Source organism: Mustelus asterias, chromosome 11, assembly GCF_964213995.1.
Source record: "Mustelus asterias chromosome 11, sMusAst1.hap1.1, whole genome shotgun sequence".
NCBI lineage: Eukaryota > Metazoa > Chordata > Chondrichthyes > Carcharhiniformes > Triakidae > Mustelus > Mustelus asterias.
In genome coordinates, this window is record NC_135811.1 from 51,448,776 (window position 1) to 51,473,126 (window position 24,351).

The following is a 24,351-nucleotide window of genomic DNA, read 5'->3' on the forward strand; positions in this document are numbered from 1 at the left end:
CAAAGCCCTGTTCCAATTTTGTGTTTCAATTAGTTACCCTCTCATTCTTCTCACCTCCAGTTTACAGAGGTTTAGTTGAACCCATCACTCCTCCTATGGCAATCCTATTATCCCAGGTATCAGTGTGGTGAACCCTTGCTGCACTCTCTCTATGGCAAGTGTATCCTTTCTGAGATAAGGAGACTAAAACCGCGCACAATACTCCAGGTGTGGTCTCACTAAGGCCCTGACCAGCTGCAACAATAATACATTGCTCCTGTACTGAAATCCTCTTGCAATATCCCATTTGCTTTCCTTCACTGCTTGCTGCACCTACGTGTTTGATTTCAGTGACTGGTCTACTGTCACCCAGGTCCCTTATACGTCAACATTTTCCAATCTATCACCATTGAAATAATACTCTGCTGTTCAGTTTCTCCTACTGAAGTGGATAACTTCACAGTTTATCCACATTATACTGAATCTGCTATGTATCAGTCCATTTACTTAACTTGTCTAATTCACCTTCAAGTCTCTTTCCATCCTCTTCTCCACTCACATTCTCACCAAGTTTTGGGTAATCAGCAAACTTGGAAATATAACTTTTGGTTCCTTCATTCAAATCATTGATGTATGTTGTGAATGGCTAGGCCTAAGCACTGATTCCTACAGATTTTCATAAATCAATGTTGGCTTTGTCTAATCCTACGTACATTTCCTAAGTGCCCTATTATCACATCCTTTACAATCGACTCTCGCATTTTCCCTACTACTGATGTTGGGCTAACCAGTCTGTAATTCCTTTTTTAAATAGTGGGCTTACATTTGTCACCCTCCTGTCTGCTGTGACTGTTCCAGAATCTGCAGAATTTTGCTAGATAACAACCAACACATCCACTATTTCCATGTCCACCTCCTTTAGTACCCTGGGATATAGATTATCAAGCCCTGGGGATTTACCAGCTTTCAGTCTCATTAATTTCCCTAACGCTTTTGTTTTAGTAACACTTCAATTCCTCCTTCTCACTAACCCTTGGTTCCTTCGCATTTCTGGGCAGTTGTGTCTTTTTCCATGAAGACCTAACTAAAGCTGCTTAATTGCTCTGCTATTTCCTTCTTTTCTATAATAAATTCTCCTATTTCAGACTGTAAGGTCTGTAAGGACTCCCTCCCCCAGCATTTGTCTTCACTAATATTTTTCTTTTAACATATTTACATATATGGGGCGGCACAGTGGTTAGCGCTGCTGCCTCACAGCGCCGGAGGCCCGGGTTTGATTCCCAGCTTGGGTCACTGTCTGTGTGGAGTTTGCACATTCTCCCCGTGTCTGCGTGGGTTTCCTCCGGGTGCTCTGGTTTCCTCCCACACTCCAAAGATGTGTTCATTTAGGTGGATTGGCCATGCTAAATTGCCACTTAGTGTCAGGGAGACTAGCTAGGGTAAATGCATGGGGATAGGGCTTGGGTGGGATTGTGGTCAGTGCAGACTCAGTGGACCGAATGGCCTCCTGCACTGTAAGATTCTGTGATATTTATAGAAGCTTTTACGGTCTGCTTTTATGTTACATGCAGGTTTACTTCATACTCCAATTTCCCCCTCTTAATCTCTTGGTCCTCCTGATGGCATCCAGGCAATTTTACAAGGCCTCACCTCTATGTAATGTCGAATGTTTCGATTGGGGAATCAATGGGGAACTCTGCTTAATATTGTTCAGTGACCCATTAAAATAAATAAATTGTTGCTTTGGACCCAGGAGGAGCTGGAATGTTTTCCTGACTCCACTGTCCGCTCCTCCCTCCCCCATCATTCCAAACCACTCGCCTCCCCTCAACACCCCTCTTCCTAACGCTTCCTGTCATGGAAGGAGTACAGTATTCTTTTCTTCAAAATGGCCAGTTTGCCAGAAGTTGACAGCTCAGCAAATAAATTGCAGTGAGGACCACAAGAACAAATTTCAGGCTGACCTTGGGCCTTCCGGTTGGGAAGAGCATTCCACGTGGTTCCCACTTCAGATATAAACATGGATCTGAAGAAATTTCTGGCCCATTATATCAGTGAGAAATATAAGCTGTAAGGTCTACTTTGTGACTTGAACTGATTTGGTTAGACAGTGATGAATGTATTGCTGTCCCTTTAGATGATAGCGGGACGCTGGTGAACAGTCGGAGCTGAACTCCAATGTTTGACATTTGGTGCTCAATTCTACAGGAAATCTTAGTGTTTCTTTCATATATTTTCCTTTCCATTAGTTTGCTTTCTGAAGGTACATATTGATCTTGTTGTCTGGTTCCACAGTTGCTTGAAACCCGCCATGAAGGGGTCATTCTTCCTATAGTGAATGATAGCTCTTACCCCATCCACTTGTGCGTCCTATCCAGTAGTGGTCACTAAGTTTGTGATAGGGACTCAGAATTTTGGGCTAATTTCTCCCTCTGGCCACAGCCTTTCAGCTGATACAGCACAGGCTGGAAATTGAAGCACTTACGTGGTTTCTCTGTGTCAAAATCCTCCGGGTGCTCCTGTCTCCTGTGCAGCTCAGGTGGATAGGCTATGGTAAATTGCATTTTAGTGCCAAGGGGACCAGCAGGGTAAATACATGGGGTTATGGGGAATAAGGCCTGGGTGGATTTGTTGTCACTGCAGGCTCGATAGGCCAATTGGCCCCCTTCTACACTGTGGAGACTCTATGACCATGCCAAAAGGCTGTAATGTCATACAAAAGGGGGCTGCTTCAACCAATAAACTGAACAGTGATCCCCAAATCTGTCCTTTGGTTGACCATTATGCTGGTGTCACCAGGTGTGGGTCCCACTTGAAGGCATTGAGAATAATTACAGAGAGAGCTTTTGCATTGCAATGGTCTTGCAAGAATGGTCAGAGGCTCCAACCTCACAAAGCCAATCCTATATTCATAGATGCTGTTCTGGACCCAGCATACCAGGCTTCTGGCCAAGTTTCTCTGCATTCTGTGGAATTTCCAATGGAGTGATGGTGGGCCAGGGTTTGTTAGGATGACCATGCACTTTCAGTACCATTTCTTCCAGAATACAATCTGCAGGAATGTGATTCAGTTGAAAATGTTGCAGATTTTTGAAACACTAATCAGTTGGTTCACTGTGTGGAGTTTGCACATTCTCCCTGTGCCTGCGTGGGTTTCCTCCGGGTGCTCTGGTTTCCTCCCACAGTCCAAAGATAGGCGGGTTAGGTGGATTGACCATGCTAAATTTCCCCTTAGTGTTAGGGGGACTAGCTAGGGTAAATGCATAGGATTATGGGGATAGGGCCTGGGTGGGATTGTGGTTGGTGCAGACCTGATAAGCCGAATGGCCTCCTTCTGCACTGTAGGGATTCTATGAAAAACCTTGTAACATAATGTGCTACTGACTGGTGAGTTTCTGACTGGTGAGTTTCTGACTGGTGGCCATCTGACGAAGGAGCAGCGCTCCGAAAGCTAATGGTGTTTGCTACCAAATAAACCTGTTGGACTTTAACCTGGTGTTGTTAAAACTGTTACCGAGTTTCCTCATGGACAGTGAGGACTGGTTGGAATTTTTCCACTTATCAGTAATCTCATTCAGTAGCAAGATGATTTGATTGGTGTTAAAATATTCTTTCTTAAATTTTAAAACGTGCATGTCAGATAGCTTGAGTTGAAGATTGTTGCTGTTCTCAAATTATGTGCCTTTTGCCTATTTGCAACAGACAAGTTTGAACAGAAATAAGTAAGGAGCCATCCATAATGAAAAGAGCTATTTTGGTTACATAGCTTTGTGATAATACAGAGACAAATGAATCATTATGTGTGTACATAGAACCTTGAAGCCTTCCTTGTGAAAAATGACAATTATGAATCGTGTTATGAATATTTGTGCTGTTTCCAAGAACTCAATAAATGTAGCCATGTATCGTGTGTGCAGACATGTTTTATGTGTAAAATTATGTAGAATAAAAGCCTCCGGATTTATATAATGCAAAAATACATAGTGATATACAAGAGGCTATCTGAAAGCTGCGGCCAATGTTACGTTGCTGCATCTATGGGACAGAATTGTGTGTTGTGCATTTGCAATTTTGTAATATATTCCAAGCCTGCACTGGAGTGGAGAATTGGGAAATTGAACCTTGCATGGTTTACGCTCTCATTTGAAATACTGTGAATCATGTTCAGATAAAGCAGGAAACAACAGTGTGTGCTTTCTCTTTTTCTTTCAGAGGGCAAGGTTGAAGTGACAAAAGAAGGAGTTAAGCTGTGCACCATGGGGCCCGGCAAGGTTTTCGGTGAACTTGCCATTCTGTATAACTGCACCAGGACTGCCACAGTGAAAAGTAAGCTCCTCTTAACGTGCTGACTATGTGATCACATTCTAATTGCACAGCTTTGCTAATTTCTCGTTACGTGACCCAGGAAAATTGTATGAATGTGCAATGTTCCAAGCTGAATGGAACACAATTCTCCCCAATCCACAAGAACTGGATGGGTCATGCTTTATGTGCAATTGTAGTTATCCACTTGGACTTAATGTGCATACATGAAGACACAGTTAATTAGGCTTTCTAATTTTTATTTGAGGCAGTGGGGAGAATGGATTTCCTCAAAACTATAACCCTAAGTCCTCCATTTCAAATTAGAAGGATAATTTGTTCCACAAGCCTTGAGTTTGAACAATTATTTGCAGCAATTGGCAAGTAATAATGTGATTGCTGTCCCTAATAAGGTTATCTTTAAATTGTAACTGCCGCACATTGTCATTTTAATAGTGGTTTTTAATTTTGCTGTATAATATACAAGATTTTATATTAGAAGTTGTACAGTCTGTTTGGAAACAGCACGATCTGAAAAAGATGTTTTTCCCTCGAGTTTAAAATAACATTGTTGAAATACTCACTCTCCTGTGCTCACTCTCCCGCGTTCATTCTCCTGCATTACTACGATTGAAGTTTCTATTGCCTTGTGCAGTAGAAAATAATTTATACAAAGTTCATCACAAATAATGTTTTGGTAGTTCCGTCACAGACTAAGCCTTAAAGGGCATGGCTTTCAGCTTAGGTTGACATCAGGTGGTGAGTTAACACACTTGACCTAATCCTCATCAACCTACCTGTCCTTCTGAGTCTTCATCTTTGTGGTAAGAGATGTGATCGTGTACAGGAGAGCTGTTTATGGGGCTACTTTTGGAGGCAGGCTTTTAGCTTTGCTGGGGAGGAAGAAAAGAGGACCTGCCAACATGGAAGAGATCCAGTAGTTGTCCTGCACCAGAGTTGGAAACAAACTTGTGCCACTCGAGCCAATATCTCAAGCAGCAGTTACAGGCTAACGACTGAAAGAACAAACTATTTAATGTTCTTTTGCGTATCTATGATGAATGTTGACACACTGGACATTAAACCCTTGTCCTTTTTTGGTCAGTATTACCTCCTCACTGTGCTTGTTGCATTACCTTCATTTCAAGTGACTGAGTCATTGGGATGCCTGTTTCTGTGCTAGTGCTTGGTCAGGGATGAGTAAGTGACACTGCTTCTTGATGAAGGATAACTTCTTCACTCATGTTGGTATTCTTATAGAACTGGAAAAGAAGTGTTAAAAACTGTTGTTTGAAGAGTGAGTGTATACCATGGGTGTGATCTTACCGGCCGTTCACGCCACGCTCCCGCCCGCAGCAAAGTCAGAGAATTTGGCACCCAGCCAAATCTCCATTCTGTGCAACAGGATGAGAAAATCCCGCCGGTGTGAACGGCTGTAAAATTCTGGCCATACGCCCAAACCTCCCGCTCAAAATCTGTTTGGAATGCTCGTCACACATCTCATTCCCCCTGACTTCTTGCTGTCAAATTAACTGGAGAGAGTGAGGTGAGGAGGCATTGAGGAGACTGGGCTTGTATTCTCTAGAGTTTAGAAGAATGAGAGATGATCTCATTTGAAGTGTACATAATTCTTGCAGGGCTTGACAGGGTAGATGCAGGAAGCTGTTGTCCCTGGCTGGGGTCTGGATGTGGAGATGTCGGCGTTGGACTGGGGTAAACACAGTAAGAGTTTTAACAACACCAGGTTAAAGTCCAACAGGTTTATTTGGTAGCAAATACCATTAGCTTTCAGAGCGCTGCTCCTTCGTCAGATGGAGTGGAAATCTGCTCTCAAACAGGGCACAGAGACACAAAATCAAGTTACAGAATACTAATTAGAATGCGAATCTCTACAGCCAGCTAGGTCTTAAAGATACAGACAATGTGAGTGGAGGGAGCATTAAGCACAGGTTAAAGAGATGTGTATTGTCTCCAGACAGGACAGCCAGCAAGTCCAGGAGGCAAGCTGTGGGGGTTACTGATAGTGTGACACCACACAACCCCGCCACAGCAACCCCCGCAAGACGCGCCGGACCATCGACACGGACGCCACCATCCCACGCAAGAACACCATCCACCAGGCGCACGGCACCCTCTCCTGCAACTCGGCCAACGCTGCCTAGAACCAGGGAACATAGTCTCAGGATAATAGGTCATTTTGGACTGAGATGAGGAAGAATCTCTTTCACTCAGAGGGTGGCAAATCTTTGGAATTCTCTGAGGGCTATGGAGGCTCAGTCACTGTCTATGTAGATGACAGAGATCAATAGATTTTTAAATATTAAAGATACCAAATGATATGGGGATAATCATAGAAACCCTACAGTACAGAAAGAGGCCATTCGGCCCATCGAGTCTGCACCGATCATAATCCCACCCAGGCCCTACCCCCATATCCCTACTTATTTATCCACTAGTCCCTCTAACCTATGCATCCCAGGACACTAAGGGCAATTTTTAGCATGGCCAATCAACCTAACCCGCACATCTTTGGACTGTGGGAGGAAACCGGAGCACCCGGAGGAAACCCACGCGGACACGAGGAGAATGTGCAAACTCCACACAGACAGTGACCCAAGCCGGGAATCGAACCCAGGTCCCTGGAGCTGTGAAGCAGCAGTGCTAACCACTGTGCTACCGTGCTGCCCTGTGGTAATGTGGTAAAATGGTGTTGAGGTAGAAGAAGTTTAGCCATGATCTAGTTGAATGGTGGAGCAGGCTTGAGTGGCTTACTCCCACTCCTATGTTAAAGGCAGCATGGTAGCACAGTGATTAGCAGTGCTGCCTCACAGCGCCAGGGATGCGGGTTCAATTCCCGACATGGATCACTGTCTGTGCAGTGTCTGCACGTTCTTCCCGTGTCTGCGTGGGTTTCCTCCGGGTACTCTGGTTTCCTCCCACAGTCTGAAACACATGCTGATTATGTGCATTGGGCGTGCTAAATTCTCCCTCAATGTACCCAAACAGGCGCCGGAGTGTGGCGTCTAGGGGATTTTCACAGTAACTTCATTGCAGTGTTGATGTAAGCCTACTTGTGACACTGATAAATAAACTTAAAAAAGCTTAATATTTAGGCAATTAGTAGTTGAATAAATGCTTAATGTATTGAATAGATGAATTGTTTCAGTTTTGAGTTTGAATTGAAGGAAGACGTACAGAAAATCATAAAATAGGAATTATGAGATAATAGAATGGGAATGAGGATTGCTACCTTCAAACTATGTATAGAACATGTTGATAGGCCCACCAGGACTTTGCGTAGCTGAAGAATGATTTGTATTCAGGTCCTCATGAAATAAATACCAGCATTTCATTAAATGTTTTCATGTTAGATCAGTTGTTAATTTTGAACCAGAGACTGTTAGATTTTGAGCTATCTGAAAGTATTAAGGGACATGGGACAAAGACGAGTATATGGAGCTAGGTTACTGATTAACCATGATCTCACTGAATGGCTGAACAGGTTTGAGGGGCTAAATGGCCCATTCTCTCTTTTAATTGGTCATGGGATGTGGGCGTCACTGTGTGTCCAACCCTGAGGGCATTTGAGAGTCAACCACACTGCTGTGGATCTGGAGTCACATGTAGGCCAGACCAGGTAAGGATGGCAGATTTCCTTCCCTAAAGGGTATGAACCAGATGGATTTTTTACGACAATCGACAATGGTTTCGCGGTCATCAGTAGACTTTTAATTCCAGATTTTTATTGAATTCAAATGTCACCATCTACCGTGGTGGGACTCGAACCCGGATCCCCAGAACATTGCCCTGGATCCCTGCATTACTAGTTCAGCAATAATACCACCAGGAACTGCCTCTCACACTTCTGTCCTATATTCTTACACACAGACTGGGAAAAGTTGAGATGATTATCCAATCGCACTCCTGGAATTTGTCATGCTGACTGCACTCAAATGCCTATGGAAAACTATAGAGTTGCCGAATTTTTTAACTTGCATATTTACATTTTTTTTTAACTGATCTGTATTCTTTGCCCTTTTCTGTTTTCTTGCTGTTTGTTGTGCTCAGTGTGGTGTGTGTGTGAGTGAGTGTGCATGGAATCCCCGACTAACTTGGTTTTCCTGAGGGCCACCCACATTGCGAAAAACAATTGTTGCTGTGAATGTTGCTGGATTGAAATGCTTGGAGTGATTCGCAGTTGAACCAGTAGGTTTGCAGAGTCGGGGAGTTGCACACATGAGACAGTGAGTTTTCACAACTTCCATGATGGCTTTTGGGGCTTTTTATGGCCCTCATTGTACAAGCTGGCAACCTGAGCCGATGTTGATCTGTGTGGTCCACACTCTCTAGACAGTCTGAAAGATTAAAAGCACGAGAACAGTTCGATTTTTGCCTGATGCTGTGTCTGTGTGAGTGCAACATGTAACTCGAAATCTCATTCAGATTCATACTGGCAGCTCTATTCATTCTGCCGCAAACATTCTCAAAGCCAAGATCATAATACTTAATGAACTTCAATGCAATGCCACTGCAATGCCATGAGACTGCTAGAATTCCCATATTTTTGCCTTCAGAACCTGCAGGAAGAAGGAGCGTTTTAATGCAATGCTTGAAAAAGAAACCTAGTTTTACTGTCTATTGGAATGCATTCATTTTGCGTACGTAGAAACATTTGGAATATTTGCAACATTTTGACCTTTTTCATAAGGCACATGTGGCATTGTGGTCAACACTGCTACCTCATAGCTCCAGGGACACGGGTTCAATTCCGGCCTTGGGTGACTGTGTGAGTTCACACGTTTTCTCCGTGTCTGTGCGGGTTTCCTCCAGCTGCTCTGGTTTCCTCCCACAGTCCAAAGATGTGCAGGTTAGGTGGATTGGCCATGCTAAAATTGCCCCTTCGTGCCTCCAAGGTATGTAGGTTAGGTGGATTAGCCATGGCAATGGGTGGGATTACAGGGATAGGGCAGGGGAGAGGGGGTAAGATACTCTGTCAGAGTTGGTGCAGACTCGATGGGCCAGATGGTCTCTTCTGTACTGTAGGAATTCTAAGCTAAGTTGTAATAGGATCCAAGTCAAATTAAAACATTATTGATTTTAATTTAGATTATTAAATGTTAGAAAATTGCCGTATTTGTTTCAAGTGGGAATATATTAATCGTACAAATAATTCATCAAATGGTCTAATGATCATTTCTCTAATCAATTTATTTGAAAAAAAAACTATCACTTAAATGGTAGCAAAGAAGAGACACTTGCATTTACATAGCACCTTTCAAGACCTCCGTGTTTTAACGTCCTTGATAGTGAAAGAGTAAGTGTGGTAATATAGGCAGGTTGAAGAATAGTTTTATTTCTCCCAAAAGTCACAGTAGGTCATTTGCTCCAATGCCCTGTAAGACTTTAACTGTCAAATTTGGAATGTCCTAAATTAAATATAACACCAGGTCCACACCAATCTTGACAGAGAAATGACAAGCAAATTGACAAATTTTGATCTCTCAGCCATTTATCCAAGTAAGGTCAGGCATAGTATACTCTTGGTTTCGTATCCCATGCTACCTGTCAGTGCTGTTGCCAGTTGGAGCTACTGACTGTCAAATCAGCCCTATCTGTAGGGTCTAAAATGATGGCTTGAACCTTCCTGGAAGAATAATGAGGCATGCGGCTATTTATGATACACTGCCCAGCATGTTCAGGCAAAGAAAGGATATGCAGTGAGTTATGAATCTGCTGGTGCTCATCATACACACAGATGGTATCTTGCCCTTGCCACCCCATTAGTTTTAAGAACTTGTTGGATCTATACATAAATTTCCCATTGAACTCACCACAGAAAGCCAGGGCTGATATTTAACATCATGACTGCCCTGTTAACAACATGATGATAATTCATGCAATGCCAGTCAATCTCTCTGACCCAGAAAGGGAACAAATTAAACTGGTGTCTCATTCTTGCAGACAGTAAACTGTCCTTAGAGATATTGAAAGTGTAAAATATTATATATTCTTTTCTTCCATGTCCTTCTCGGTCGCATTTTGTTTCTCCCTCAATCCATTATTTATTATGCTCTCTCTCTAACTGATTTGACTGAATTTCACCTTTCTTTTCCTTGTTCCTCTGTTTCTATATCCAAATTTAAATTTCAGTGGTTAAGGTGAAATATTATTGGTTCCCCCTCCTCCTGTTTATACAAACCCTAAATGCCCCATTACCCTTTGCCATGCTTAACTTGCACTGCTAGCAATTTAAAGGGTAAAAGTTTTAGGAGCTGAAATGCCAATAATGGCATTCGCCATGAGGTGCCCAGGTCCAGCAAGATTTGGTCCATTAGCTCGTAAGTTGAAAATTGTTCTATGAATTAGTTAGGGAATTCTCCTATGTCTGGCTGTGAAATGCAATCTGTGTCGACACTGGCACTGGAATGACCATCTGCATTGCTGAATACTGTGATGCTCAACACCTGAATATTTGGGAGATTAAAGCAAGCTGTGGGTCCGAGTCCCAATGTTACAAGCCTCTGCCAGCACTGTGGAGTATTGCTGGCGACGCATGCAGAGCACAACATTGGGTGCACTCAACTGGTAGGGTGCCAAATTTTGCAGTAGGAAGCCGACAGTGTCACAGGTAAGCTCCATCTACATTTCAATAGTTAAATTGAGTTACCTGTTGTCAAACAAGGCTAAGCTAGGCAAGCGTTTGTCCCTTTATAAAGTGGTCACGTGCCTTGCTCAACGGACCTGGCCTACTTGGGTCTCATTCATCAAACGAGGTTGGTCGAATTAGCTTTGACAGATTTTTGGCAGTGGTCGTTTATCTACTTCTGCTTCAAGAATCTTGCATTTTTTTTCCCCCCCATGTTTGCTCAATCCCCCTCCAGCTCGCTCAGTGAGACTTTACTGAAATCTTGATCATTGCTGCTGCCTTGCATGTTGCATTGCTGAGCATGTCCTAAAGGTTCATAGTGGTACATGTTTGAACCTCTCAGTTGTAGTTCAGTGAAGGAGACACGAGTTCTGCTTCTTCATAAACTACCTTTATTTCTTTGCTCGAACTCCACACACAATTCTCCTTCAACAAACAGTGCCACCTGTGGCCCCTTTATCAGTGAATTCTATTGAATAATTGATATTAAATTAGGACTTAATTGGAAGGTCTATTAACCCATTCCTAACGGTACAGGGATGAGCTGCAGGAATCCACATATCAACCCAAATGCATTATGAACAGAAAGCGATGGTCCTCCACAGGTTCACATAGTTTCTGACCATAAAAATGTCATCCAGAATGTTGACACTTACCATATTCCTTAACTATCAGACCATCTTGTCTGCATTGTTTTATTAATAGCAGCATGGATCACAACAGCAAACAGCTTATGCTGCACTTATACAAGACAACTAGTTAGACCTCAACTGGAATATTGTGTACAGTTCTGAGCATCACGCTATAGGAAGGATGTGAAAGCATTGTGTGCAAAAGAGGTTCACAAGAGTGGTTCCAGCAATGAGAAACTTCAGTTATGAGGATAGATTGGAGAGGTTGGGACTGTTCTCCTTGGAGAGAAGAAGGCTAAGGGGAGATTTGATAGAGATGTTCAAAATGATAAGCGGGCTGGACAGGATGAATAGGGAGAAACTATTCCCACTTGTAAAAGGATCAAGAATGAGAGGGCACAGATTTAAAGTGATTTGCAGAAAAAGCAAATGTGATGTGAGTAAAGATGTGTTCATACAGCGAGTGGTTCCGGTCTGGAATGCACTGCCTGGACGTGTGGTGGAGGCAGGTTCACTCGAGGACGTTAAGTGAGTATTTGAATCAAAATAATTTTCTGGGGGACGGGAAGAAGGCAGAGCAATGACACCAAATGATGATGCTTGTTTGGGTGCAGACCTGATGGGCCAAATGGCCTCCTTCTGCACCCTAACAATTCTGTGATTTAAAGGTTTTGAACATCTTTGTAACTGAGATGTTTAAAACCCAATTAGAAGTTCCAGAGTAGAGTAAAGGTTAAATAGTGAATCATTTGTTGTGATTGTTCACTAAGCGGCTGCCTAACAGTCCAGCCAAAGGCTCCATACTGCCTGCTACAGAAATGTAGCCCGCTCGTGAGGGGTGACAATGCAAGGGATGATGACCCTTAGTGAATGCAAAGTACATGGTGTAGGCCCGCAGGACATGGAGGAGGGAGGCATAGAGAGTGTTGAATAGACAGATAAATTGGTGTGGAACTGTATGAATGAGAACTATTTGGAACCATTTCACTCTTGCCACTGAAGCCTTTGGCCCAGAGTTTTGCTCTGGGATTGCATTCACAGGGATAGGAAAACTCCCGGCTCTGCGAACCTGAGCTCTGGCCACCCACAGTTCTGACTATCGTTCCGGGGGGCATGCTGGATTGAAAGTCGGGCCAGCTGCCCCCAGAATGAGTCTGATGGCTTCCAGCGTGCAGAAATGGATTTGGCAGAAGGCCTGCCTCTCTGCTCTGGCACTTTAACTTATTTAAAAAGATCCCTCGCCTCCCGCCCAACTGACCCCACACACACACACACACACACACACACACACACACTCTCTCCCTAAGAGCAGCCATGCCAACTTATGCCACCTCATGCCCTTCCACACAACCCCCATGGCCCCTCATACCGCCTGTGCCCCACACATCTCCATGGCCCTTTACAGTCCCTATGCTGACTTAGTGCCAACTCATGCAAACCCATGCTCCCAACCCATCAGTCTTTGCCCTTACCTCCTCCAGGGCAACTCGCCTTGTATCCTTTCTCAGATCAATTAGTTTAATGTGCTTTTTATATGCAATCATGTTTATTTCCAACAATCCCAAAAGGTGCCTCACCTCGCCTCTCATAAAGTGTTCCTGGACCGTTCCGGTACCATTCCCAAATGGATTATCAAAACAAATCCAGCAAATTGAGACCTCCTCTTACCCAGTCGAATCTGCACACTCCAGGTTTCACTGCCCAGGCTGACCAGTGGAGGTAGCTGGTGATTTAATTGTCTAACTGACCCCGTAAACCATGAATACGTGAACCCCAGCCCGACTCCAGTCCTACACCTGTGAAAATAGGAAATGCTGTGTTCGGGGGAGGGACTTCGAATTTACGGCCATTTTTGCATTTTCGACACAATGGTGAGCCTCTCCCTCACAGTGAAAATCTGGGCCTATGGTTTAGGCTTTATAACCATAGCACTGTTTCACTCGAGGATAGATCACTGATCCCGCCTCCTTCCAGATCAGAACTGTCAACTTTATCAAATTGTTTCTTCTTACTTTTCCACAGCGTTTGTCAAACAAACTCCATCCACCCTGTTGAGGGTGGCACAGTGGTTAGCACTGCTACCTCACAATGCCAGGGACCCGGGTTTGATTCCAGCCTGGGGTGACTGTCTGTATGAAGTTTGCACCTTGTCCCCGTGTCTGCTTGGGCTCCCCCCCAGGCGATCCGATTTCCTCCCACAATCTAAAGATGTGCAGCTTAGGTGGATTGGCCATAGTAAATGCGCGGGGTTACAGGGCAAGGGCAGAGGGGAGGTCCTGTGTGGGATCCTCTTTCAGAGAGTTGTTCCAGATTTGATGGGCTGAATGGCCTCTTTCTGCACTACAAGCATTCTGTGGTTCTCTGAAGGCAAGCCCTTTGAATACCAATTTCTCACCCATGTAGTAGATGTAGGGTGTGAACTCATCCTAACACAATATTTCCTTGTCTTCCCTTCTTCTTGCACTAACTGCTCTTCAATTTTGGAAAAGTTGGTATACATTCTTCAAACTCCGAGCTTAAATTCGCTGGGGAAGTTCGCCAGAGTGCTTGGTGCAACCAACTATGAAGTGCCTCAGGGTGTGATTACACTTGCCCTGGTCTGTTCACTTTGAGAATAAGCTGTAAGAAAGGAAAAGGAGGATGATTTACAATGCTTCTCTCAGGAAATGCCTTCAAAGTGAAATAGAATTACAAAGGCATTGTGAGGCAAATGTAGAATCTATCCTGGGGATTATAAAAGTGTGTCAGTGTGAGGTGGATAACATTTGAATGGAGAAATAATTACTCACTGGTGGAACTCTCCTTTCGAGCTTTCTCTTGCCAATCTCATTCACAGACTGGTAACCCACAAAACCTATGTCATTTTCTAATGGAGGGCGGACTGCTGTAACTGGCTGGGCACATGCCCTGAGCTGGCCCCAGCTTTGTACAGTGCCTTAACCTGTAAGCAGAACACATTTAGAAAAATGTTAACAATTAACTAAGCCCGCTAAGCAATCACCGACTGTCCAGAACTACAAAATCCTGTATTCCAAGCCATCACAAACCAACTAGAATGGTGTTTTCCATTCAATACAGGCGTGAATCAATGATTATTATGCAAGACTACAATTATACTCTACAGTTGTATGCAAGAAAGTTAAAAGTTCCCTTTGTACTTTAAAGGGGTGGGCATTTACATTGTGTCTTTGTCTTCTATGGTTAGAGGGTAGGCATGTATGGCTGACGTGGGTACTTCGCTTGGCATCTCTCCTGATTGCACTGAGCTTCTTTTCCATTTATTGCCTGGTACAATAGACCTTTTAAGGTGGTATTCACCCACTTGGCGAATTTCACCATTGGAACTTCAGTCACACATGTGGATAGTATGTGGTTGTCATTCTCATTCACTTGCACCTCCTTCGATAAGATCTTCAAGGAGTTAATGCAAAGTGAGGGACTTTTATGATGAGCTTTCAGGTCTGTATGTTCATACTCCCTTACAGCATAAGGCAGAAAAACAGTGAACTTTTTAATAATGAAACATTAGTGAGCTTCTCTCCCTTTTAATAACCCAGTCAATTTTGCAGATCCCAGCTCCCCAAAATGCAAGCCTGTGTCTGTGACCTACACAAACGTGTACAAGGGGAAATCTTGAAGCTCGCGGTGAGGCGAGGTGGCTCGCTGATGGTGTGGGGGAACCTGCGCTGGGACTGGGGAACTGAGTTTGCTCTTTCCATCCAATTAGGATCAGTGAACATGATCTTGTAACTATTGAACATCAATTATGTTATTCACTCACTTGGAAGTATTATGAACTGTGAGGAGGATAATGCCAGACTTCAGGAGGATGTACACTGGTTGGTGGAATGGGCAGACCAATGGCAGATGACATTTAACGTGGAGAATGGGGAAGTCATACGTTTTGGCGGGAAGAATGAGGCGAGATAATGTAAAGCCAAAATGTACAGTTCCAAAAGGGACTCTAGAACAAAGGTGCCTGGGTATGCACCATTTATTGAAGGTGGCAGGGCAGGTCGGGAAAGTGGTTACAAAGGTGCAGGGGATCCTGGGCTTTATAAATAGAAGCATAGAATACAGAACCAAGGAAGGTACGATGAACCTTTATGAAAAAAAAACTGATTGGGCCTCAACTGGAGTATTGGGTGGGGTTTCCCGCCACCTCCCGCATCATGTACTGTGGTGGCAGAAATGGCCCACCATTGGCTGGCGGCGCGATATTCCAGTCCCGCCACTGTGTTCACACCCTCTGCTGCCAGGGAGCCCGCGGCAAGGTGTTCGTCTTCTGTGGGATGAGAAGATCCCGCCGGTGGGAACGCCAGGAAATCCCGCCCATTGTGTCCAATTCTGGACACCACAGTTTCGGGATAATGTAGAGATTTTTGAGGGGATGCCAAAATAATTTAGAAGAGTGGACCCGGGGATGAGAGGTCCTTAGTTACATGTAATGATTACAGAAGCTGTGTCGTTCTCTGTAGAATGTTGAGAGGAATTTTGATGGCATTAAAAGTCATGAGTGGTCTGGATAGAGTAGATATGGAGCAAAACTATTCACACTATAGAAGGATCGAGAATCAGAGTGTTTAGATTTAAGGTGATTGACAGAAGGGCCAATGGTGAGATGAAGATAAACTTCTTTACATGGTAAGTGGTTAGGACCTGCAGTGCACTGCCTGGGGTGGAGGAAGATTCAGTTGCGATCTTCATAAAGGAATTGGAGAAGATCCTTAAGAGAAAATATTTGCAGGTTCCCAGGAACATAGAGTGGGGCTAACTGAATTGCTCTTGTATAGAGCCTGGTGAGTGCTAAATGGCCATAAACAATGATTGTTATTGAAAGGAATTCAGCAACTGAAAGGGAAAATATGCTGTCTAGAACAGAAGTGGTTTGTTCTGAGGAAGGGTAATCAATAAAATATTAACTGTTTCTCTATCCAAGGGTGCTGCCTCACCTGTTGAGTATTTCCAATATTTTCTGTTTTTATTTCAGTTTCACACCATTAGTCATAGAACATAGAACAGTACAGGACAGAACAGGCCCTTCGGCCCACGATGTTGTGCCGAGCTTTATCTGAAACCAAGATCAAGCTATCCCACTCCCTATCCTCCTGGTGTGCTCCATGTGCCTATCCAATAACCGCTTAAATGTTCCTAAAGTGTCTGACTCCACTATCACTGCAGGCAGTCCATTCCACACCCCAACCACTCTCTGCGTAAAGAACCTACCTCTGACATCCTTCCTATATCTCCCACCACGAACCCTATAGTTATGCCTCCTTGTAATAGCTCCATCCACCCGAGGAAATAGTCTTTGAACGTTCACTCTATCTATCCCCTTCATCATTTTATAAACCTCTATTAAGTCTCCCTTCAGCCTCCTCCGCTCCAGAGAGAACAGCCCTAGCTCCCTCAACCTTTCCTCATAAGACCTACCCTCCAAACCAGGCAGCATCCTGGTAAATCTCCTCTGCACTCTTTCCAGCGCTTCCACATCCTTCTTATAGTGAGGTGACCAGAACTGCACACAATATTCCAAATGTGGTCTCACCAAGGTCCTGTACAGTTGCAGCATAACCCTACGGCTCTTAAACTCCAACCCCCTGTTAATAAAAGCTAACACACTATAGGCCTTCTTCACAGCTCTATCCACTTGAGTGGCAACCTTGAGAGATCTGTGGATATGGACCCCAAGATCTCTCTGTTCCTCCACAGTCTTCAGAACCCTACCTTTGACCCTGTAATCCACATTTAAATTAGTCCTACCAAAATGAATCACCTCACATTTATCAGGGTTAAACTCCATTTGCCATTTTTCAGCCCAGCTTTGCATCCTATCTATGTCTCTTTGCAGCCTACAACAGCCCTCCACCTCATCCACTACTCCACCAATCTTGGTGTCATCAGTAAATTTACTGATCCACCCTTCAGCCCCCTCCTCTAAGTCATTAATAAAAATCACAAAGAGCAGAGGACCAAGCACTGATCCCTGCGGCACTCCGCTGGCAACGTGCCTCCAATCCGAAAATTTTCCATCGACCACCACCCTCTGTCTTCAATCAGACAGCCAGTTACCTATCCAATCGGCCAACTTTCCCTCTATCCCACACCTCCTCACTTTCATCATAAGCCGACCATGGGGGACCTTATCAAACGCCTTACTAAAATCCATGTATATGACATCAACTGCCCTACCTTCATCAACACACTTAGTTACCTTCTCAAAAAATTCTATCAAATTTGTGAGGCACGACTTGCCCTTCACAAATCCGTGCTGACTATCCCGGATTAATCCGCATCTTTCTAAATGGTCGTAAATCCCATCCCTAAGGACCTTTTCCATCAATTTACCAACCACCAAAGTAAGACTAACCGGTCTATAATTACCAGGGTCATTTCTATTCCCTTTCTTAAACAGGGGAACAACATTCGCCATTCTCCAGTCCTCTGGCACCATCCCCGTGGACAGCGAGGACCCAAAGATCAAAGCCAAAGGCTCTACAATCTCATCCCTTGCCTCCCAAAGAATCCTAGGATACATTTCATCAGGCCCAGGGGACTTATCGACCTTCAGTTTATTCAAAACTGCCAGGACATCCTCCCTCCGAACATCTATTTCCTCCAGCCTACTAGCCTGTAACACCTTCTCTTCCTCAAAAACATGGCCCCTCTCCTTGGTGAACACTGAAAAAAAGTATTCATTCATCACCTCGCCTATCTTTACTGACTCCATACACAAGTTCCCACTACTGTCCTTGACCGGCCCTAACCTCACCCTGGTCATTCTTTTATTCCTCACATAAGAGTAAAAAGCCTTGGGGTTTTCCTTGATCCGACCCGCCAAGGACTTCTCGTGTCCCCTCCTAGCTCTCCTAAGCCCCTTTTTCAGCTCATTCCTTGCTAACTTGTAACTCTCAATCGAGCCATCTGAACCTTGTTTCCTCATCCCTACATAAGCTTCCCTCTTCCTTTTCACAAGACATTCCACCTCTTTCGTGAACCATGGTTCCCTCACTCGGCCATTTCCTCCCTGCCTGACAGGGACATACCTATCAAGGACATCCAGTATTTGTTCCTTGAAAAAGTTCCACTTTTCATTAGTTCCTTTCTCTGACAGTTTCTGTTCCCAACTTATGCCCCCTAATTTTTGCCTAATCGCATCATAATTACCTCTCCCCCAATTGTAAACCTTGCCCTGCCGTACGGCCCTATCCCTCTCCATTGCAATAACAAAAGACACCGAATTGTGGTCACTATCTCCAAAGTGCTCTCCCACAACCAAATCTAACACTTGGCCCGGTTCATTTCCCAGTACCAAATCCAATGTGGCCTCACCTCTTGTCGGCCTATCCACATATTGTGTCAGGAAACCGTCCTGCACACACTGCACAAAAACTGCCCCATCCGAACTATTTGACCTACAAAGGTTCCAATCAATATTTGGAAAGTTAAAGACCCTATGACAACTACCCTGTGACCCCCACACATATCCATAATCTGCTTAGCAATTTCTTCCTCCACATCTCTATTACTATTTGGGGGCCTATAGCAAACTCCTAACAACGTGACCGCTCCTTTCCTATTTCTAACCTCAGCCCATATTACCTCAGTGTGCAGATCCCCCTCGAAGTGCCTTTCCGCAGCCGTTAAACTATCCTTGATTAGCAATGCCACTCCTCCACCTCTTTTACCAGCTTCCCTACACTTAGTGAAACATCTATACCCCGGAACGTCCAACAACCATTCCTGTCCTTGTTCTACCCACGTCTCCGTAATGGCCACAACATCCTAGTCCCAAGTACCAATCCACGCCCCAAGTTCATCTACCTTGTTCCGGATGCTCCTTGCATTGATGTAGACACACTTCAACCCACCTTCCTGTCTACCGGTACCCACCCTTGATCCTGATACCTTCCCCAATACCTCACCACCCTCACTGACTTTTGGACTACAACTCCTTTTCCCACTCCCCTGACAAATTAGTTTAAACCCCCCTGAAGAGCCGTAACAAATTTCCCTCCTAGGATATTGGTGCCCCTCTGGTTCATCTGCACCCCGTCCTGTTTGTACAGGTCCCACCTTCCCCAGAATGTGTTCCAATTATCCACGTATCTGAAGCCCTCCCTCCTACACCATCCCTGCAACCACATGTTTAACTGCACTCTCTCCCTGTTCCTCAACTCGCTATCACGTGGCACTGGCAACGTACCAGAGATGACCACATGTTTTGTCAACACAAACATTACTTGAAAATGGACTTGAAACCAATATCTTTTTCCAGAGCTCATAAATATGTCAAAGCAATTGAATGCACATTCTCTAGGACAGCTAAGTCAATCAACCCTGCAGTGAAGAATCCATTAGTGTTTTGCAAGGCAGCCAAGCCTTCAAACTCTCATTCCCCACGACAGCTGTGTAAACAAATCCTGTAGTACAGCTTCCATCTGTGCCTTTGAAGACAGCCAAAAGCTCAGACATCTGTCAAGCCTTTCAAACAGACTGAAAGACAACTGAGCTGTTTTGAAAAAAAATGAATGAAAGCCAAGGGAGAGTTTAAACAAATTAGCTCTATATCTCGCACTAGGCTAGCCTATTACTATTGTACAATCTAACTTAACGCTTTATCCAGTGGATAATGTATTCTAATGCATCCAAATGCTTTTCCACTTTTTACAATATTGTTCTTTCACTTGACACATTTTCCAGTTGTTAGAAGTAACAACCTGCCAAACACCTTATTTAATGATCACCACCTACCTTTTCCAGTTACAGCACTGTCATCACTCGATGCAGTTGTTGATACAACAGTACTTTATATTGAACTGTAAAGGGGGCAGCACCATTTTTAATCACATTTAACACTCTTCCAGCCTCCACTCTGCAGATGTGTTTTAGGAAGACACCCAAAATGCAGGCATCTTGCTGACAATTTCAGGAGCTCTGAAATGCCCATTTAGGGTGGTGAGTGTCTGGAATGAGCTGCCAGAGGCAGTAGTAGGGGTGGGTATGATTCTGGCTTTTTAAAAGCATTTAGACAGTTACATGGGTAAGATGGGCATAGAGGGATATGGGCCAAATGCAAGCAATTGGGACTAGCTTAGTGGTTTAAAAAATGGGTGGCATGAACAAGTTGGGCCAAAGGGCCTGTTTCCATGCTGTAAACCTCGATGACTCTAATAAAAAACACTATTTCCCGAATAAAGGATAAACTTGAATTGTTTTCGATAGAAACATGGAGGCTCAGGGATGGCCTGACAGAGGTCTACAAAATTATGAGAGGAATAGTTGGGTGGATAGTCGGAGGCTTTTTCCCAGGGTGGAAAGTTCAACTACAAAAGGACACCGGTTCAAGGTGAGAGGGGATAAATGCAGGAGAGACGTGTGGGGAAAGTTCTTCATCCATCTTTTTTAAGTGGTGGGTGCCTGGAACGCACTGCCAGCGCACTGCCGAGCAACGTTCAAGGTGTATCTTGATAGACACATGAATGGGAGGTGAACAGAGGGGTAGAAAACGCGTATGAGCAATAAGTAGTAGGTCTATATAAGAAGTAGGAATCGACACAGGCTTGGTGAGTTGAAGGGCCAGTTCCTGTGCTGTTCTTTGTTGCCAACAACTTCTAAGCAATAGCATGTGGGATTCCCCACCCTCACCCATTCCTATAATTCCCAAAATAGTCAGATGAAAGTGGAACATCAGCACGGTGGCACAGTGGTTAGCACTGCTGCCTCATAGCGCCAGGGACCTGCGTTCGATTCCCGGCTTGGGTCACTGTCTGTGCAGAGTCTGCGTGTTCTCCCCGTGTCTGTGTGGGCTTCCTTCGGGTCCTCCAGTTTCCTCCCACAGTCCGAAAGATGTGCTGGTTAGGCAGATTGGCCATATTAAATTCTCCCTCAATGTACCTGCACAGGCGCCCAAGAGCGGCGACTAGGGGATTTTCACAGTAACTTCATTGCAGTGCTAATGTAAACCTACTTGTGACGCTAATAAATAAACTTTTTAAAAATAAACTGGAAGTGGGATTTTGCCTTAGCTGCTCATTGGCCATTTTATTTCTGACTCCCGACTCCAATCACAAAACAGGACAGCAAAATCTGGCCCCAGGTGTCTGCAACATGACACAGTGATAGCCCGAGTAAACCATGTGAAGTCTCAGGCTGTAATCTGCCTGATGATGTGGTACTTGTACTGGGAATTAAACCCTAGTAACGAGCAGGTTTTGCTTTCATGGGGGAAGAAGAAAAATGAGATGGTTGTTTTATATTTTCTGGTCTTTTGAGTGTGTTGCATGGGGATTTCGGAAACTAGAGGAGAAATGGGCAATCACAGAGCAACATCCCCTGTGTGTTCACCCCTGAGCTAAAGCAGCTCCTAATGAGGCAGGGTAGAACAGTTTCCCTGGCACATCTTCAATTATCAGAATTTTTACATTGTTCTTGTTAGATTTAGCATGTGTTAGTCCGATTGAAACCAAATCCAATAAAACTGATGCATTTTTAAAATGTTTCTATCCATGGAAGATTGCACATTGTTGCTGGAAAATAATTTAAGCTTTCATTAATATAGAATGGAATTTCTGTCAGTTCATTCGGCGCTGGGCGCTGCGCCTATCACCAAAATAATGGGCCATAATGTGTGGTATGTTTTTGGGCAGTTTGCATGGGGATATCAATATTTAGTTCGATTGATTGCAGCAGCATCCTTTGTTTTGACGACAATTGCCTTTTTGCCTTGGATGCACAGGTTTCAGTTGCCAATGACTTGGGCCAGGATTTTCCAGCCACAAGGCCGGAAATTCCCACCTGAGGTCAACGGACCTTTGCATGGTCTGCCGAATTTTCTGTCCCATCCGCTGCGATTCCCGTGACGGGCGGGACTGGAAAATTCCGCCCTTTTTCTTTAGGATCCCCCCCCCTTCTCCTACCCCATGAAGCTCCCCTTGTGGTACTGTATCCTGGTGTCTCCGGTATTGCCCCCAGCACTCTGGTACTGCCTTTCTGCTGGGGGCAATACCAGGATACTGCCCGGGCATTTCGCTCACCCTCCAGGGGTAATACTTACCTGTTCACCTCCCCGTGGGTTCCCTTCCTCTGGTTCCCATTTTTAAAAAGCAGTTGTAAACCTCACTGACCATCATGATTTGATTTATTATTGTCACATATATTAGTAGACAGTGAAAAATATTGTTTCTTGCGCTCTAAACAGACAAAGCATACCGTTCATAGAGAAGGAAAGGGGAGAGTGCAGAATGCGGTGTTACAGTCATAGATAGGATGTAGAGGAAGATCAACTTAATGCAAGGTAGGTCCATTCAAAGAAGTGGGGGGGGGGGGGGGAAGTTCCTAATGTTGGGGAGAGGGGGGAATGTTATGGAAGAAAAATCCCCGAATTGCCTTTCAATGTATTGAAATGAGATTCCCGACTTTCCCTAGTGGGAATCTCGTTACGTCCCTGGCGGGGAGAATTGGAAAACAAGATCCGGTCGGCGAGCTTCCTATTTTCCGAGTCTCGCGATATTTTGCACCCCTGTTGCTGTTAGCACTAGTGGCCAACGTGGATGCAAATTCATGGCCATGAGTCCACATGTGCCCGAAGATGTGCAGCTTAGGGGCATTGGCCATGCTAAATTACCCCTTAGTGTCCCAAGATGTGCACGGTAAGGGGGGTAAATACATGGGGTTATGGGGATAGGGCCTCTGTCAGAAAGTTGGTGCAGACTGGATGGGCCGAATGGACTCCTTCTGCACAGTAGGGATTCTGTGATTTGGCGGTTACTTTACAGATCTTGGTGACTGACCTGCTTGAGGGGCTAATTTGCCAATTCTGATCGCATGTTCTGAATTTTCACATGGAGCTCAGTGATGTAAGGTATACCCTTTCTAAATTTCATCTCGCCCTCATCAAGACAGAAATGCAAAAATACCAGATAGAGTCATAGAGGTTTACAGCATGGAAACAGGCCCTTCGGCCCAACTTGTCCATGCCGCCCTTTTTTAAAAAAACCCCTAAACTAATCCCAATTGCCCGCATTTGGCCCATATCCCTCTATACCCATCGTACCCATGTAACTATCTAAATGCTTTTTAAAAGATTAAATTGTACCTGCTCTACAACTACCTCTGGCAGCTTGTTTCAGAAACTCACCACCCTCTGTGTGAAACAATTGCCCCTCTGGACACTTTTGTATCTCTACCTCTCACCTTGAACTTATGCCCTCTAGTTTTAGACTCCCCTACCTTTGGGAAAAGATATTGACTATCTACCTTGTCTATGCCCCTCATTATTTTATAGACCTCTATAAGGTCACCCCTCAGCATCCTACACTCCAGAGAAAAAAGTCCCAGTCTATTCAGCCTCTCCTTATAACTCAATCCATCATGTCCCGGTAGCATCTTAGTTAATCTTTTCTGCACTCTTTCTAGTTTAATAATATCCTTTCTATAATAGGGTGACCAGAATTGCACACTGTATCCTAAGTGTGGCCTTACCAATGTCATGTACAACTTCAACAAGACGTCCCAACTCCTGCATTCAATGTTCTGACCGATGAAACCAAACATGCCCAATGCCTTCTTCACCACTCTGTCCACCTGTGACTCCACTTTCAAGGAGCTATGAACATGAACCCCTAGATCTCTTTGTTCTGTAACGCTCCCCAATGCCCTACCATTAACTGAGTAAGTCCTGCCCTGGTTCAATCTACCAAAATGCATTACCTCGCATTTGTCTAAGTTAAACTCCATCTGCCATTCGTCAGCCCACTGGCCCAATTGATCAAGATCCCGCTGCAATTGGAG

The 24,351-nt window shown here is 44.4% G+C and overlaps 1 protein-coding gene across 2 annotated transcripts in view; it reads left to right on the forward strand.

Annotated features, from left to right (window-relative positions):
* The window catches only part of prkg1b (protein kinase cGMP-dependent 1b), a 722,012-nt gene that overhangs the window by 258,211 nt on the left and 439,450 nt on the right, over nt 1–24,351 (forward strand). For both annotated transcript variants that reach the window (XM_078223608.1, XM_078223609.1), the window contains exon 3: nt 4,192–4,305. In XM_078223608.1, the coding sequence (XP_078079734.1) occupies nt 4,192–4,305 (114 nt within the window). The remainder of the gene's footprint in view (nt 1–4,191; nt 4,306–24,351) is intronic.